The sequence below is a fragment of the Pelophylax lessonae genome (assembly GCF_965119305.1).
Source record: "Pelophylax lessonae genome assembly, chromosome: 2".
Lineage (NCBI taxonomy): Eukaryota > Metazoa > Chordata > Amphibia > Anura > Ranidae > Pelophylax > Pelophylax lessonae.
Genome location: NC_138769.1, coordinates 2,268,576 through 2,289,070, shown reverse-complemented (window position 1 = coordinate 2,289,070; position 20,495 = coordinate 2,268,576). Strand labels below are relative to the sequence as shown.

Sequence of the window (20,495 nt, the reverse complement as noted above, 5' to 3'; positions counted from 1 at the left end):
CTGCAGTGTCTCCACAACGACCGCCGAGTTGCCCACATTCTAACTTGTGCTGATTACTGGGTGGCCACGCTGCTGGATCCCCGTTACAAGGACAACGTACCGTCCTTAATTCACTCACTGGAGCGCGATCGCAAGATGCGCGAGTACAAGCGCACGCTGGTAGACGCCATGCTGCTGGCATTCCCATCTGACAGCGGGGCCACAGTGGAAGCACAAGGCAGAGGAGGAGGAGGAGGAGGTCGCCAACGCAACCAGGGCACCGCCAGCACCTCAGAAGGCAGGGTTAGCATGGCCGAAATGTGGAAAAGCTTTGTCAGCACGCCACAACAAACAGCAGCACCAGCAGCTCAGATGGAACGTCTTAGCAGGAGGCAGCATTTTACCAACATGGTGGAGCAGTATGTGTGCACACGCCTACATGTAGTGAATGACGGGTCTGCCCCCTTCAACTTCTGGGTCTCCAAATTGGGCACATGGCTTGAGCTTGCCCTTTACGCCTTGGAGGTGCTGGCGTGCCCTGCAGCCAGTGTATTATCTGAACGGGTATTTAGCACGGCTGGGGGCGTTATAACAGACAAGCGCAGCCGCCTGTCCAGAGACAATGTGGACAAGCTCACGTTCATTAAAATGAACCAGGCATGGATCCCACGGGACTTTTCCGTACCTTATGCAGAATAGCAATGGATACCGACCTTACCCACCCATTGTTCCATTTTTGCTCTTTCTCACTCTTTTGGGGTGTACCCTCATTTAAAATTTTTGAAAAGAAGCAGTGTTGGCTACCTCGTCCTCCTCCTCAGGGCCAGATTAATGTAGGGGCTATTGGAGCTGCAGCTCCAGGCCCCTACCTTTTATATAGGCCCCGGGTTGGCCATATTCACTGTTACCGCTCTTCTGTCACTTGTAAACACAGAAGTCTGGCTTCTATGCTCGCTTCCCCAGGCAGCACCCTCAGAACCTCCCCACACAGCGTGAAGGCCGGACAAGGAGGGACAGTTGGCGATGCATGGATGTGTTTATGGGCTTCAGAGACAGCATCCCATGTTGAATTAGGCATGCATGGCTGCACCCTTCCTCCTCTGGGTGCATGGCAAGGCACGGCCCTTAAGGCCCTTCAAAATCCTCAGCACCAAGCCCATGATGCTGTTAATCCGGCCCTGGTCCTCCTCCACCGCCGCTTCCACCTACACCGCCCATAGGTGTGCGCAGCCTATTGCATTAAGGTGTGCACCCCAAAGTTGAAATACACATGCATGTGTTTGCCAGCAGGGAGAGTAATGTATCGGGGCCATGTACCTGTAGGCAAGGAGAAATAGAGCAGAGCAGGTCCCAGGGAGATCTTTCCCATCTCCTCACTGGCAATGCTATGTGCCCTAGGTGATTAGGGTGTGCCCAGGCACACCCAGCACACCCTGTGCGCACGCCTATGTCACCGCTAGGCTTGTGACGGTATCAGATTTTCATGCTGCGATTAATTGATTAAGGTTTTGCCACGGTATACGGTATTATCACGGTATTCTATTATTAAATTTAAATTATTAAATTTCCACCTCACTTCAATTTCATTGCTGAATTTAGGGGCTTTGGTTCACTTATGCACATTATTATATAGTCAGTCAGTACAGACTCTGTGAACCAGGCCTAAAATAGGTCATCAAGCAGTGTCTGGCCTAACTGGTGATAACTGGTCCTGGCGCTCGGCTCCGATCCGATGGCCTGGTCATTAAGAGGGCAAATCCTTGTGGTCAAGAAGTGGTTAAACCTGAAGGAGGTGTTGTTTATAAATTACTTTACTATTGCTTTAGGCCTGGTTCACATGTATGCGGGTTGGTGGTTCACATTTGCACAGGCATAGCAGCCCATTGATTTGAATGGGCTGCTATGCCCTCATTTTCCGCAGAAAAAAGGTGCATGCAGCATTTTTTTAAAATTCAGTGGCCTTGAAATCCATCCTGCTTTTGCACCATGCGACTAACCTGCAGTTCCTGCTCTGGCAAGCTTTCTGCATTTTTTGTATACGTGGGCACGGCATTTAAAAATAAACAGTTTGCGTGTGCAGCAACGGCAGGTAAGTCGCATGGTGCAAAAGAAGGATGGATTTCATGGCCACTGCATTTTTTTAAATTCTGCATGCACCTTTTTTCAGCTGAAAACGCAGGCATAGCAGCTCAAGCCCATTCACATCAATGGGCTGCTATGCCTGTGCAAATGTGGGCCCCCAACCCGCATACATGTGAACCAGGCCTAAAGCAATAGTAAAGTCATTAATTGGTTAAACCTGCAGGAGGACCGGTGTTTTTATCTATTAATGACTTTACTATTGCTTTAGGCCTGGTTCACATGTATGCGACTTGGGGGCCCACATTTGCACAGGCATAGCAGCCCATTGATGTGAATGGGCTTGAGCTGCTATGCCTGCGTTTTCAGCTGAAAAAAGGTGCATGCAGAATTTAAAAAAATGCAGTGGCCATGAAATCCATCCTTCTTTTGCACCATGCGACTTACCTGCCGTTGCTGCACACGCAAACTGTTTATTTTTAAATGCCGTGCCCACGTATACAAAAAATGCAGAAAGCTTGCCAGAGCAGGAACTGCAGGTTAGTCGCATGGTGCAAAAGCAGGATGGATTTCAAGGCCACTGAATTTAAAAAAAATGCTGCATGCACCTTTTTTCTGCGGAAAATGAGGGCATAGCAGCCCGTTCAAATCAATGGGCTGCTATGCCTGTGCAAATGTGGGCCGCCAACCCGCATACATGTGAACCGCCAACCCGCATACATGTGAACCACCAACCCGCATACATGTGAACCAGGCCTAAAGCAATAGTAAAGTCATTAATAGATAAAAACACCGGTCCTCCTGCAGGTTTAACCACTTCTGGATCGCAAGGATTTGCCCCTTTAAAGACCAGGCCATCGGATCAGAGCGCCAGGACCAGTCATCACCAGGTAGGCCAGACACTGCTTGATGGCTATATAATAATGTAATGTGGGCTGCTAGGCGTGTGTGTGTGTATATATATATTTATTAGAGCTGCACGATTCTGGCCAAAATGAGAATCACGATTTTTTAGCTTGGAATAAAGATCACGATTCTCTCACGATTCTCTGTGTAACAAAAAAAAAAAAAATTGGGATAACTTTACTGTTACGTTTTTTTTTTTTTTTTTATTCATTAAAGTCTAATCATTGCGTTTGAAAGACTGCTGCGCAAATACAGTGTGACATAAAATATTACAACAATCGCCATTTTATTCTGTAGGGTCTCTGCTAAAAAAATATATAAAATGTTTGGGGGTTCTAAGTACTTTTCTAGCAAAAAAAAAACTGATTTTAACTTGCAAGCTGCAAGTGTCAGAAAAAGATCCAGTCTTTAAGAGGTTAAACTTCCTTTCTCCCTGGCAGAGGGAAGGAAAAGATACAAATGTAATCATTTTTGTTTATAGTTAGGAGACTTAATGCTGAAAGGTGTTAGCTGAGTGAGTGAATGAGTCATCCAGCTCACTGAAATGTATCAATTCACAAGTCAGGCAGACTTGACAGAGAAACTCGGTATTTTAAAAATGCCACAATAACAATACCGTGGCTATGCAATACCGCGATATATCGAATTACCGAAAACCGGCATATGTCTAGTCACCGCCACATCCACCACCACCTCAACCTCCCTCCTACTCCATATGGGCCTCGTCCTTCAGAGATGAAGAAGAACATTGTTTTATTTTTCTGTTTTTTTTTGTTGTTTTAAGTTATTTCCCTATCCACATTTGTTTGCAGAGCACTTGCCATGCTCTTAATTACGTTTTGCTGCCATTTGCAGCACTCTAGCCCTTTCCTTTGGTGTTTTAGAGCCATTTTAGTGCCTTAAAGTTCGGGTCCCCATTGACTTCAATGGGGTTCGGTGTCCGGGAAAAGTTCGGTAAAAGTCCGGGACACGGACCCGGACTTTCTTTTAAAGTTCGGCCGAACCCGTCGAACACGGACATCTAGGTGTTCGCTCAACCCTATCCAGGACAATGATATCCCGGACAATGATATCCCGGACAATGATATCCCGGATAATGATATTCCGGACAATGATATCCCGGACAATGATATCCGGGACAATGATATCCCGGACAGTGATATCCCGGACAATCAGTGGCGGCCGGTGCATAGGGGGCGCCAGGGCGCCGCCCCCCCTGAAAAAAGGAAGAAAAAAAAAAAAAGATAAAAAAAAAAAAAAAGATTGCAAAACGAGCAATAAAGTTTGAAAAAAAAAAAAAAATTGCGTTCGCCGCCGCCGCCGCCAGCCGATGTGGAGGGGGTGGGGGGGTGGGGTTACCACCCAGAAGAGGCGCCGATTGGCTGCCTTCTGGGGGGCGTGGGGGGCGTAACCTGGGCGCAAGGCAGATTCCTTGGAAACCCCCACTTCGTGGATTCCTGGCTGTGATTGGTCCAGCCTCCAGCCTGGACCAATCACAGCATCCAGGACATCCAACGCTGACCCCGCTGACGTCACTCGCAGCAGTGGACCGGACCGCGGGCGATGGAATCGGGTGGACACCGGACGGGAGTGACGGCGGCACCGGAGAGGAGACCAGACCACCGGAGGTCATCTGCTGGAAGAAGACATCACCACCGGTGAGTCCTCGTGGTCCTCCTGTCAGTCCTCCATGACCATCCATCCAGCTTTTCCACCGCCATCCCCCTATGCTCTGCCTCATCCCATGAGTCATGGGATGAGGCAGAGCAGAGGGGGATGGTGGTGGAAAGGCTGGATGGATGGATGGTCATGGGATGAGGCAGAGCAGAGGGGGATGGCGGTGGAAAGGCTGGATGGATGGTCATCATGGGCCATGACCATCCATCCATCCATCCATCCAGCCTTTCCACCGCCATCCCCCTCTGCTCTGCCTCATCCCATGACCATCCATCCCACCGCCATCCCTTTGCCTGATCCCATCTCTCCCACTGCCATACCTCTGCAGGGGGCATGTATGCTGGTCACTACATTGAAAGGGGGCATGTACGCTGGTCACTACATTGAAAGGGGGCATGTACGCTGGTCACTACATTGAAAGGGGGCATGTACGCTGGTCACTGCATTGAAAGGGGGCATGTACGCTGGTCACTACATTGAAAGGGGGCATGTACGCTGGTCACTGCATTGAAAGGGGGCATGTACGCTGGTCACTGCATTGAAAGGGGGCATGTACGCTGGTCACTACATTGAAAGGGGGCATGTACGCTGGTCACTGCATTGAAAGGGGGCATGTACGCTGGTCACTGCATTGAAAGGGGGCATGTACGCTGGGCACTGCATTGAAAGGGGGCATGTACGCTGGTCACTGCATTGAAAGGGGGCATGTACGCTGGTCACTGCATTGAAAGGGGGCATGTACGCTGGTCACTGCATTGAAAGGGGGCATGTACGCTGGTCACTGCATTGAAAGGGGGCATGTACGCTGGTCACTACATTGAAAGGGGGCATGTACGCTGGTCACTGCATTGAAAGGGGGCATGTACGCTGGTCACTGCATTGAAAGGGGGCATGTACGCTGGTCACTGCATTGAAAGGGGGCATGTACGCTGGTCACTACATTGAAAGGGGGCATGTACGCTGGTCACTACATTGAAAGGGGGCATGTACGCTGGTCACTGCATTGAAAGGGGGCATGTACTGTGTGGTCTGTGCTAGGGGGTCTGTACTGTGGGGTTTGTACAAGGGGCCTGTACTGTGGGGTTTGTGCCACTCTGTCAGTGTATCCCATAATAGGGCCCCTGCTCCCTATTATGGGATATACTAGTACTGATGGAGCCCTTAATATGTGATATATTGGGAGAATTGGTTCACGCAAGCAAAATACAGGGGACAAAATGGGTGGGGTCTATAAGGGGTGTGGCTTCTGAGAAATGGGAGGGGCCAAAATAGAAGGGCGGGGTCTTGCGCCCCCCCATCTTAAAACTTCACCAGCCGCCACTGCGGACAATCATATCCCAGACAACGATATCCCGGACAACGATATCCCGGACAGTGATATCCCGGACAATGATATCCCGGACTATGACATCTGGGACAATGATATCCCGGACAATGATATCCCGGACAATGATATCCGGGATAATGATATCCCGGACAATGATATCCGGGATGATGATATCCCGGACAATGATATCCCGGACAATGATATCCCGGACAATGATATCCCGGACAGTGATATCCCGGACAGTGATATCCCGGACAGTGATATCCCGGACAATGATATCCCGGACAATGATATCCCGGACAAAGATATCCCGGACAGTGATATCCCAGACAATGATAACCCGGACAATGATATCCCGGACAATAATAACCCGGACAATGATATCCCGGACAATGATAACCCGGACAATGATATCCCGGACAGTGATATCCTGGACAATGATATCCCGGACAATGATATCCCAGACAATGATATCCGGGACAATGATATCCCAGACAATGATATCCCGGACAATGATATCCCAGACAGTGATATCTGGGACAATGATATCCCAGACAGTGATATCCGAGACAAGTGATATCCCAGACAATGATATACCAGACAATGATATCCGGGACAATGATATCCCAAACAATGATATCCCAGACAATGATATTCGGACAATGATATCCGGGACAATGATATCTGGGACAATGATATCCGGGACAATGATATCCCAGACAATGATATTCCAGACAATGATATTCGGACAATGATATCCAGGACAATTATATGCGGGACAATGATATCCCGGACAGTGATATCCCGGACAATGATATCCCAGACAGTGATATCCCGGACAATGATATCCGGGACAATGATATCTCGGGATAATGATATCCCGGACAATGATATCCCAGACAGTGATATCCCGGACAATGATATCCGGGACAATGATATCCCGGACAATGATATCCCAGACAATGATATCCCCTAGGTTCCTTGGCATTGTGTTTTACATTTCTGCAGCTCCGGGGAGCTTTCATTTGCAACAAAGTAATGGTGGGGCTGAAATGTTGCGACAGCCCTCATCATCATGGCGGATCATGATTGGAACTGGATCTACATCTTCATCGCTGGACAATGTGTTTGGCATAAGATTTTTCATTTATTTTTTCTTCTTTAGATTAAGCCCTTTTTCCTGCGGTGTGTATATTTATTCACTATTTCCATTTTCTGTGAATGAGGAACAATGTGTACTAATTTGGGATCGAACGATTATCAGCAATGCCAATATATCAGGGGCCGATATGCACTTTCCCCGATATATCGGAATCGGCCCCGGAGGTTACCGATATTGTCGATATTTGGGGAAAGTGCTTGTACCGGAGTGATGGCTGCAGCTAGAGGCATCACCCCGGTACCGGCGTTCATAGCCAACGGTCGGCTGTCTTGTAACGATATTTGATGTGGCTGAGAAGCCGCTCGGCTGTCATTACAAGGAGCGGGAGGGGACGTCCCCCCCCCTCCCACTGCTTTCTGCGGCTTGTCCAGGTCTCCCTGCATGGCTGCCGAAGACCCAATCAAAGCCGCATTTGGCTCTGATCGGGTCTCCGTGTAAAAACCCGGGAAGTGATGTCATGACCGGCGTCCATAGCTGATGTCATGACCTCACTTCCGGGTACTCGGCGCCAGATTAAAAAAAACTGGCAGCATTCAAAACAGCCAAACTCTACGTTTTGAATGCTTAAGTGCAAAGGAGGGGTTTGGAGTCTTTTAGACCCCCAGATCCCTCAACAACAGTACCTGTCAAGTAAAAAAAATAATTTTTTAAATGTACGAAAATATCGGCCGATACCAATATGCATTGGCCAAAATATCGGTATCGGCAACGAAAAAACGATATCGGTCGATCTCTAGTACTAATTACCTCTTACCCTTTCACATCGGAGTGCAGATATCTGTGGGCTGCCATAATTTATAGAGGGCTTCCAGGTACCAATAATTCCCCCCCCCCTCTCAGATCCCTACATCTACTACCATGACAATGATATCCCGGACAATGATATCCCGGACAGTGATATCCCGGACAATGATATCTCAGACAATGATATCTCAGACAATGATATCTCAGACAATGATATCCCGGACAATGATATCCTGGACAGTGATATCCCGGACAGTGATATCCCGGACAGTGATATCTGGGACAATGATATCCCAGACAGTGATATCCGGGACAGTGATATCCCGGACAATGACATCCGGGACAATGATATCCCGGACAATGATATCCCGGACAATGACATCTGGGACAATGATATCCCGGACAATGATATCCCGGACAATGATATCCAGGATAATGATATCCCGGACAATGATATCCGGGATAATGATATCCTGGACAATGATATCCCGGACAGTGATATCCCGGACAATGATATCCCGGACAGTGATATCCCGGACAATGATATCCCGGACAATGATATCTCGGGATAATGATATCCCGGACAATGATATCCCGGACAATGATATCCTGGACAGTGATATCCCGGACAAAGATATCCCGGACAGTGATAACCCAGACAATGATATCCCGGACATTGATATCTCGGGATAATGATATCCCGGACAATGATATCCCGGACAGTGATATCCCGGACAAAGATATCCCGGACAGTGATATCCCAGACAATGATATCCCAGACAGTGATATCCCGGACAATGATATCCCAGACAGTGATATCCGGGTCAATGATATCCCGGACAGTGATATCCCGGACAATGATATCCCAGACAGTGATATCCGGGACAAGTGATATCCCGGACAATGATATACCAGACAATGATATCCCAGACAATGATATCCCGGACAATGATATCCCGGACAATGATATCCCGGACAATGATATCCCGGACAATGATATCCCGGACAATGATATCCCAGACAGTGATATCCGGGACAATGATATCCCAGACAATGATATCCCGGACAATGATATCCCAGACAGTGATATCTGGGACAATGATATCCCAGACAATGATATCCCGGACAATGATATCCCGGACAGTGATATCCCGGACAATGATATCCCGGACAATGATATCCCAGACAGTGATATCCGGGACAATGATATCCCAGACAATGATATCCCGGACAATGATATCCCGGACAGTGATATCCCGGACAATGATATCCCGGACAATGATATCCCAGACAGTGATATCCGGGACAATGATATCCCAGACAATGATATCCCGGACAATGATATCCCAGACAGTGATATCTGGGACAATGATATCCCAGACAGTGATATCCGGGACAAGTGATATCCCGGACAATGATATACCGGACAATGATATCCGGGACAATGATATCCGGGACAATGATATCCCAAACAATGATATCCCAGACAATGATATTCGGACAATGATATCCAGGACAATGATATGCGGGACAATGATATCCCGGACAGTGATATCCCGGACAATGATATCCCGGACAATGATATCCCGGACAATGATATCCCCTAGGTTCCTTGGCATTGTGTTTTACATTCCTGCAGCTCCGGGGAGCTTTCATTTGCAACAAAGTAATGGTGGGGCTGAAATGTTGCGACAGCCCTCATCATCATGGCGGATCATGATTGGAACTGGATCTACATCTTCATCGCTGGACAATGTGTTTGGCATAGGATTTATTTCATTTATTTTTTCTTCTTTAGATTAAGCCCTTTTTCCTGCGGTGTGTATATTTATTCACTATTTCCATTTTCTGTGAATGAGGAACAATGTGTACTAATTTGTGATCGAACGATTATCAGCAATGCCAATATATCAGGGGCTGATATGCACTTTCCCCGATATATCGGAATCGGCCCCGGAGGTTACCGATATTGTCGATATTTGGGGAAAGTGCTTGTACCGGAGTGATGGCTGCAGCTAGAGGCATCACCCCGGTACCGGCGTTCATAGCCAACGGTCGGCTGTCTTGTAACGATATTTGATGTGGCTGAGAAGCCGCTCGGCTGTCATTACAAGGAGCGGGAGGGGACGTCCCCCCCCCTCCCACTGCTTTCTGCGGCTTGTCCAGGTCTCCCTGCATGGCTGCCGAAGACCCAATCAAAGCCGCATTTGGCTCTGATCGGGTCTCCGTGTAAAAACCCGGGAAGTGATGTCATGACCGGCGTCCATAGCTGATGTCATGACCTCACTTCCGGGTACTCGGCGCCAGATTAAAAAAAACTGGCAGCATTCAAAACAGCCAAACTCTACGTTTTGAATGCTTAAGTGCAAAGGAGGGGTTTGGAGTCTTTTAGACCCCCAGATCCCTCAACAACAGTACCTGTCAAGTAAAAAAAATAATTTTTTAAATGTACGAAAATATCGGCCGATACCAATATGCATTGGCCAAAATATCGGTATCGGCAACGAAAAAACGATATCGGTCGATCTCTAGTACTAATTACCTCTTACCCTTTCACATCGGAGTGCAGATATCTGTGGGCTGCCATAATTTATAGAGGGCTTCCAGGTACCAATAATTCCCCCCCCCCTCACAGATCCCTACATCTACTACCATGACAATGATATCCCGGACAATGATATCCCGGACAGTGATATCCCGGACAATGATATCTCAGACAATGATATCTCAGACAATGATATCTCAGACAATGATATCCCGGACAATGATATCCTGGACAGTGATATCCCGGACAGTGATATCCCGGACAGTGATATCTGGGACAATGATATCCCAGACAGTGATATCCGGGACAGTGATATCCCGGACAATGACATCCGGGACAATGATATCCCGGACAATGATATCCCGGACAATGACATCTGGGACAATGATATCCCGGACAATGATATCCCGGACAATGATATCCAGGATAATGATATCCCGGACAATGATATCCGGGATAATGATATCCTGGACAATGATATCCCGGACAGTGATATCCCGGACAATGATATCCCGGACAGTGATATCCCGGACAATGATATCCCGGACAATGATATCTCGGGATAATGATATCCCGGACAATGATATCCCGGACAATGATATCCCGGACAGTGATATCCCGGACAAAGATATCCCGGACAGTGATAACCCAGACAATGATATCCCGGACATTGATATCTCGGGATAATGATATCCCGGACAATGATATCCCGGACAGTGATATCCCGGACAAAGATATCCCGGACAGTGATATCCCAGACAATGATATCCCAGACAGTGATATCCCGGACAATGATATCCCAGACAGTGATATCCGGGTCAATGATATCCCGGACAGTGATATCCCGGACAATGATATCCCAGACAGTGATATCCGGGACAAGTGATATCCCGGACAATGATATACCAGACAATGATATCCCAGACAATGATATCCCGGACAATGATATCCCGGACAATGATATCCCGGACAATGATATCCCGGACAATGATATCCCGGACAATGATATCCCAGACAGTGATATCCGGGACAATGATATCCCAGACAATGATATCCCGGACAATGATATCCCAGACAGTGATATCTGGGACAATGATATCCCAGACAATGATATCCCGGACAATGATATCCCGGACAGTGATATCCCGGACAATGATATCCCGGACAATGATATCCCAGACAGTGATATCCGGGACAATGATATCCCAGACAATGATATCCCGGACAATGATATCCCGGACAGTGATATCCCGGACAATGATATCCCGGACAATGATATCCCAGACAGTGATATCCGGGACAATGATATCCCAGACAATGATATCCCGGACAATGATATCCCAGACAGTGATATCTGGGACAATGATATCCCAGACAGTGATATCCGGGACAAGTGATATCCCGGACAATGATATACCGGACAATGATATCCGGGACAATGATATCCGGGACAATGATATCCCAAACAATGATATCCCAGACAATGATATTCGGACAATGATATCCAGGACAATGATATGCGGGACAATGATATCCCGGACAGTGATATCCCGGACAATGATATCCCGGACAATGATATCCCGGACAATGATATCCCCTAGGTTCCTTGGCATTGTGTTTTACATTCCTGCAGCTCCGGGGAGCTTTCATTTGCAACAAAGTAATGGTGGGGCTGAAATGTTGCGACAGCCCTCATCATCATGGCGGATCATGATTGGAACTGGATCTACATCTTCATCGCTGGACAATGTGTTTGGCATAGGATTTATTTCATTTATTTTTTCTTCTTTAGATTAAGCCCTTTTTCCTGCGGTGTGTATATTTATTCACTATTTCCATTTTCTGTGAATGAGGAACAATGTGTACTATTTTGTGATCGAACGATTATCAGCAATGCCAATATATCAGGGGCTGATATGCACTTTCCCCGATATATCGGAATCGGCCCCGGAGGTTACCGATATTGTCGATATTTGGGGAAAGTGCTTGTACCGGAGTGATGGCTGCAGCTAGAGGCATCACCCCGGTACCGGCGTTCATAGCCAACGGTCGGCTGTCTTGTAACGATATTTGATGTGGCTGAGAAGCCGCTCGGCTGTCATTACAAGGAGCGGGAGGGGACGTCCCCCCCCCCTCCCACTGCTTTCTGCGGCTTGTCCAGGTCTCCCTGCATGGCTGCCGAAGACCCAATCAAAGCCGCATTTGGCTCTGATCGGGTCTCCGTGTAAAAACCCGGGAAGTGATGTCATGACCGGCGTCCATAGCTGATGTCATGACCTCACTTCCGGGTACTCGGCGCCAGATTAAAAAAAACTGGCAGCATTCAAAACAGCCAAACTCTACGTTTTGAATGCTTAAGTGCAAAGGAGGGGTTTGGAGTCTTTTAGACCCCCAGATCCCTCAACAACAGTACCTGTCAAGTAAAAAAAATAATTTTTTAAATGTACGAAAATATCGGCCGATACCAATATGCATTGGCCAAAATATCGGTATCGGCAATGAAAAAACGATATCGGTCGATCTCTAGTACTAATTACCTCTTACCCTTTCACATCGGAGTGCAGATATCTGTGGGCTGCCATAATTTATAGAGGGCTTCCAGGTACCAATAATTCCCCCCCCCCTCACAGATCCCTACATCTACTACCATGACAATGATATCCCGGACAATGATATCCCGGACAGTGATATCCCGGACAATGATATCTCAGACAATGATATCTCAGACAATGATATCTCAGACAATGATATCCCGGACAATGATATCCTGGACAGTGATATCCCGGACAGTGATATCCCGGACAGTGATATCTGGGACAATGATATCCCAGACAGTGATATCCGGGACAGTGATATCCCGGACAATGACATCCGGGACAATGATATCCCGGACAATGATATCCCGGACAATGACATCTGGGACAATGATATCCCGGACAATGATATCCCGGACAATGATATCCAGGATAATGATATCCCGGACAATGATATCCGGGATAATGATATCCTGGACAATGATATCCCGGACAGTGATATCCCAGACAATGATATCCCGGACAGTGATATCCCGGACAATGATATCCCGGACAATGATATCTCGGGATAATGATATCCCGGACAATGATATCCCGGACAATGATATCCCGGACAGTGATATCCCGGACAAAGATATCCCGGACAGTGATAACCCAGACAATGATATCCCGGACATTGATATCTCGGGATAATGATATCCCGGACAATGATATCCCGGACAGTGATATCCCGGACAAAGATATCCCGGACAGTGATATCCCAGACAATGATATCCCAGACAGTGATATCCCGGACAATGATATCCCAGACAGTGATATCCGGGTCAATGATATCCCGGACAGTGATATCCCGGACAATGATATCCCAGACAGTGATATCCGGGACAAGTGATATCCCGGACAATGATATACCAGACAATGATATCCCAGACAATGATATCCCGGACAATGATATCCCGGACAATGATATCCCGGACAATGATATCCCGGACAATGATATCCCGGACAATGATATCCCAGACAGTGATATCCGGGACAATGATATCCCAGACAATGATATCCCGGACAATGATATCCCAGACAGTGATATCTGGGACAATGATATCCCAGACAATGATATCCCGGACAATGATATCCCGGACAGTGATATCCCGGACAATGATATCCCGGACAATGATATCCCAGACAGTGATATCCGGGACAATGATATCCCAGACAATGATATCCCGGACAATGATATCCCGGACAGTGATATCCCGGACAATGATATCCCGGACAATGATATCCCAGACAGTGATATCCGGGACAATGATATCCCAGACAATGATATCCCGGACAATGATATCCCAGACAGTGATATCTGGGACAATGATATCCCAGACAGTGATATCCGGGACAAGTGATATCCCGGACAATGATATACCGGACAATGATATCCGGGACAATGATATCCGGGACAATGATATCCCAAACAATGATATCCCAGACAATGATATTCGGACAATGATATCCAGGACAATGATATGCGGGACAATGATATCCCGGACAGTGATATCCCGGACAATGATATCCCGGACAATGATATCCCGGACAATGATATCCCCTAGGTTCCTTGGCATTGTTTTTTACATTCCTGCAGCTCCGGGGAGCTTTCATTTGCAACAAAGTAATGGTGGGGCTGAAATGTTGCGACAGCCCTCATCATCATGGCGGATCATGATTGGAACTGGATCTACATCTTCATCGCTGGACAATGTGTTTGGCATAGGATTTATTTCATTTATTTTTTCTTCTTTAGATTAAGCCCTTTTTCCTGCGGTGTGTATATTTATTCACTATTTCCATTTTCTGTGAATGAGGAACAATGTGTACTAATTTGTGATCGAACGATTATCAGCAATGCCAATATATCAGGGGCTGATATGCACTTTCCCCGATATATCGGAATCGGCCCCGGAGGTTACCGATATTGTCGATATTTGGGGAAAGTGCTTGTACCGGAGTGATGGCTGCAGCTAGAGGCATCACCCCGGTACCGGCGTCCATAGCCGACGGTCGGCTGTCTTGTAACGATATTTGATGTGGCTGAGAAGCCGCTCGGCTGTCATTACAAGGAGCGGGAGGGGACGTCCCCCCCTCCCGCTGCTTTCCGTGGCTTGTCCGGGTCTCCCTGCATGGCCGCCGAAGACCCAATCAAAGCCGCATTCGGCTCTGATCGGGTCTCCGTGTAAAAACCCGGAAATGATGTCATGGCACTTTCGGGTACTCGGCACCAGATTAAAAAAACTGACAGCATTCAAAACAGCCAAAGTGCAGAGGAGGGGTTTGGAGTCTTTTAGACCCCAAGATCCCTCCACAAGAGTAGCTGTCAAGTAAAAAAAATTAATTTTTAAATGTAGGAAAATATCGGCCAATACCGATATGCATTGGCCAAAATATCGGCATCGGCAATGAAAAAACGATATCGGTTGATCTCTAGTACTAATTACCTCTTACCCTTTCACATCGGAGTGCAGATATTTGTGGGCTGCCATAATTTATAGGGGGCTTCCAGGTATCAATAATTCCCCCCCCCCCCCACAGATCCCTACATCTACTACCATGATAATGTCCCGCTGCTAGTCCTGTCATAAATGACAGCTTCCGGGTGTCGCTGAAATGGAAACAACAGCATCAGGGAAGCTGGGTGATGTCATATCAACAAATAGGGTCTTGATCAGACATTGTAAATAATGTCACCGTTGATCCCGATGGCTTGTTTACAAACAGAATGAAGCTAGCAGGGATCTGTCATTTAGTGATGTTAATGACACTGTTGTTGCAGTATATGATAGACTACCAGGTGGGGTTTGTTTACAAACAGAATGAAGCCGGGAGGGATCTGTCATTAATGGCTCGTTTCCACTGAGCTTTCTGGTACGGTTCGGTACGGTACGCTATTTATGCCGTTTCTATTGTGAATGGTACCCCAATTCCGAACCGTACCACTTTTTGGTACCCTTTCGTTGGGGTACCAAGCACATTAGTACCGTACCAACAGGGTGGAGCTACACTTTACAGAACTTTGTTTGGTTGACAGAGAATCGTCTATCACAGCTTTCCTGCTACACCACGCCTATCATGAAAGGGTACTATTGGCAGTGGAAACGCAAGGTGTACCGTTCCGAACCGAACCGTACCGTACCACTCAGTGGAAACGAGGCATTAGTGATGCTGGTGAGAATGCAGCCATATGACAGACTTCCAGGTGGGGTTTGTTTACAAAAAGAATGAAGCTGTCAGGAATCTTTCATTTAGTGATGTTAGTGACACTGCAGTTATAAGACAGGCTTCCAGGTGGGGTTTGTTTACAAAAAGTATAAAGCTGGCGGGGATCTGTCATTTAGTGATGCTGTGAGACTGCCATTATATGACAGGCTTCCAGGTAGGATTTGTTTACAAACACAATGAAGCCCGCAGGAATCTGTTATTTAGGCTGCATTCACATGTCAGCGTTTAGATCGCGGGCAGAACCGCCGCGGTTCCGCACGCGATCCGGAGATTATTGCAAATCGCGGGACGCCTAGCGTTGCCCGTTGATTTGCAATAGCCCCCCAAACGCCGAGCGATGTTGCCGCGATTTCCGCCTGCCGAAATCGCGGCAACATCGCGCAAACAAAATCGCGGGACGCAATACGCTCCAAAGAAGTACAAGAGCTTCTTTGGAGCGTATTGCGTCCCGCGATTTTGTTTGCGCGATGTTGCCGCGATTTCGGCAGGCGGAAATCGCGGCAACATCGCTCGGCGTTTGGGGGGCTATTGCAAATCAACGGGCAACGCTAGGCGTCCCGCGATTTGCAATAATCTCCGGATCGCGGGCGGAACCGCGGCGGTTCTGCCCGCGATCCAAACGATGACATGTGAATGCAGCCTTAGTGATGTTGGTAACACTGCCGTTATATGACAGACTTCCAGGTGATGTTTGTTTATAAATAGAATGAAGCCGGCAGGGATCTGTCATTTAGTGAGGTTAGTGATACCACTGCTAAATGATTGACTTCCAGGTGAACGTTGTTTACAAACATCAGACAGATTTTTGGGTGAGCAAACTGGACAAATCTGGTCACCTTGCTCACCTCCTTCCCCCAACATTAGATAGACTGGTTTTCACCACCCCATAGTTGACTATAACATACTCTAACCCTTTGCATCTATGTGCAGGTCACATAGGGGTTAATATTCAACTGTTCGCAAATCGTATACTAACACATGTCACTCTTACCTTCGACTAAGGAGATTATAGCGAAACTACGTTTATATGATGAACCACCAGAATTCGGATACGTTTTTCACATTTCACATCCTCAGAATTGCCTTGTCTTATGCTATCTGCCATGATTGCTCTTCTCCTCTTAGTTAAAGCGTGGGTTATTATAACCCAACTCATGTTCACTTTGTTACAAAATAAGATTGTTCTAGTCTAAATGTACAAGTTGCTTATAGTTACTGTGAACTCTGTTTTTCCATGTTCAATTTTTCAATAAAATTTATGGAAAAAAAAAAAGATAGACTGGTTTTGGGTCTTACTCATGTTTGACCTGATCCTGAAGCTGATCCCCAATCAGTACCATAATCTTGAGATAATTTATATGATGGCCATTAATAGAGCAGAGGTCACAACATAAATAATCTCAGGATTCTGAGTAAGGGGGCTCCGCATGTTGACCGTGTTTCATGTTACAACCTAAATATGAGTGTCACAGGAAAGAAGGACAGAAAAGTGGAGTTTTCTTTTAAATGTCTTTGTGCAGAATCCCCGGTCCTTGATCGCTCCTCACCTGGACAGGTGACCCCGGCTCTGCTCTCCTCTGACCGGCTGACCCCATTCTCCGCAGTACAGGTGACATTCCAGGGCCCTGGTGGTTCCACAATGGCTGTAATGTTATTGGCGGAAGCGGAATAATTCCCTTGGTCTCTTCCAATCACGGATAGACGGATATTCGGCTTAGTCCCCACCTCAACCCTGCAGGAGATCTCAGCGCTGCCATTTTGAAGACATGAGACATTGAGGATCGGAGCCGATACTGGAACTGAGAGAGACAATCATTTCCATTGATAAGGTCCAATATATACACAGCATGCCCATCCCCCATCCTTACCTATAAACGGGTGTGCAGACATCTTCCTGGAGACTGGAGGAGATAGATTGTGTCTGTGTGCACGTCTCCCACAAACACTAAATCACCCCACTAACATTGTACTTCAATGTGAGAGACAGGCTCTCCCTATTGTCTGTGTATTGAGGTGTGATGTGGATTCTGTTAAGCCTGTCTGTCCCATTGTTAAGTGTTAATGAACTCACATATTGTTTCTGTCCAGATGGCTAGATAATTAGTTCAGGTTAATTCTATTTCTATATACAATTTCATCTGCATATGATAATGTAATCAGGTAACCCCTGACCTATGTGGGGTAATTTGATCAGGAGGGGGTGTGCTCATGTGTATCTAAATTGAGTGTGAAACTGTTCAATAAAGGAGAAGGTTCCAGTACAAGCTAAGTTGTCGGCTAGCTTTGTATGGGAGCGGCTGGAATATCTGATATCTATGTTCAAGACCGAAGGAAGCCGTATACTGACGGAAGCCCACAAGCACAGTGTGGGTCGTGGTTCCGTTACAACCCCCATACACAGTGCTATACAATCTTATCTGGATGATCTGCTCTAAGAACATTGTATATTGTACATGGCTACTGCTGTGTGAGAGATATTCTATACATTGTAATACAAAGTGGATGATACAAAACAGGGTGGGAGGAGTTCCCTCTAAAGGAGACCCCTGCCCAGTGGTTCTTGTTGGATTCCTCTGGGATGAAGAGTCTCTGGAGCTGTATATGCCCCGTGCTGGGAATCCCCCAACATCTGTACAGGGGGGAAGGGGGGAAGGGGGGAGGATTTCCCCACTCAGGTGAAGGATGAGATCTTCATACCCAATCTGTTTCCAGCTGGAGATCCACCATTGTCCCCCAACCATCAGCAGAATTCCCACCATCCAGTTCGGCTGCATGGAGTCCTCATAGTGAGAGAGGGAAATGAGCTCAGAGGGGAGGGGCTGCCCACAGAGACCAATCAGAATTCTTTGTTTCTTCTAATGAGAGGTAGACCTGATTGGTTGCTGTTGGCAGATGCTCCACCCTCCGATGTCGATTAATCAGCTCCTCCCTGTAAACTGAACTCCAACCTTCAGTGGACAGGTGGCTCTGCCCAGGTCAGAGGTCAGCCTGAGGGTCGGAGCCCCAACTGGGGCCACTAAAATTCCTTCCGAGGTCTCCAGATTGCAGCATTGTCAGTGTGTGTATTGGGTATCTGCCATCAATGGTCACATCTAACACGTGGGGACCCCGAGCAGAAGGAACGGCACAGTTCAGGATGGCTGAGCACTGCAGGTGTGAACCCACAGGGAATGGTGGGGGTGGGGCAGTAAGCAGAGGACATTGTACATACGTCTCTCCCAGATCTTCTACTATATAATGTATGGATATAAAGACACGGAGCGGGGAGGACACTGCTAGGACTGGAGGTGGGGATTGGATGGGACTTACCTTCTACATGGACGGTGTAATAATCTGTCTGTATATTGTGTCCTGTAGAGTTGTGTATATCCACAGTGTATCCCCCGTCATTGTACAGAGTCACATTGTCTATGATCAGACTTCCATTCTCTGATATCCTTAAATTGGTGATGTTCTCAAATGTAGTCAGATTACAATTCTTGTGTCTGGCTATTCTGATAGAGTTATATTTCCACTCATACTGGTCACATTTCTCTGTATCTGTATGGTTGAGGGTGAGATGGCGTCTGATGGGGAGGAGAAGGTCAGATCCCGGCCGGGTGAAGATGTCCTCCTGAACACCAATTCCTGCACAGACAGAATACAGATCCCAGTCAGGTCACAGTGTACACTCCCCTCCCCCTCTCCCCAGGCACCCAGAAATATTCAGATTAGATTTGCGAGAGTGCTGCGCTATCCCTTTAAAAGAATGACATAAACATGAACAGATATAAATATGAAAAATAATGTGAAATACAACCAAACTTTAATACAATAAAGTATTCAACCAATGACCTGTGGAATGGCTTCTAATTTCCAGCTATTGAAAAGCAAATTATATTATGACCCATCACATTATATTATTACCTTCTCATTAAAGAAAAAAACATCCTTTATTGTAAAAATACCAACAATAATAATAAATAATCATGTAGAACACAGATACACCTTTAAAAAAAACGTTTCATCAAGTGGTCATTACTGGGAATGCCCTTCGCCATACTGGTCATATTAACCACTTCTGGACCGGAAAGGATTTCCCCCTTAAAGACCAGGCCGTATTTTGCGATTCGGCACTGTGTGACTTTAACGGACAATTGCGCGTTCGTGCGACGCTGTACCCAAATAAAATTGATGTCCTTTTTTTCCCACAAACAGAGCTTTCTTTTGGTGCAGAAATTTTTATTTTGCGCTATAAGCAAAAAAAGATTGACAATTCTGAAAAAAAAAAAA

The 20,495-nt window shown here is 46.8% G+C and overlaps 1 protein-coding gene across 3 annotated transcripts in view; it reads right to left on the bottom strand.

The window, feature by feature from the left end:
• The window catches only part of LOC309547115 (cell adhesion molecule CEACAM2-like), a 78,980-nt gene that overhangs the window by 44,227 nt on the left and 14,258 nt on the right, over positions 1–20,495 (bottom strand). For all 3 annotated transcript variants that reach the window (XM_082246903.1, XM_082246905.1, XM_082246904.1), the window contains exons 2-3: positions 19,533–19,850; positions 17,771–18,022 (exon numbers count right to left, since the gene is read on the bottom strand). In XM_082246903.1, the coding sequence (XP_082103029.1) occupies positions 17,771–18,022; positions 19,533–19,850 (570 nt within the window). The remainder of the gene's footprint in view (positions 1–17,770; positions 18,023–19,532; positions 19,851–20,495) is intronic.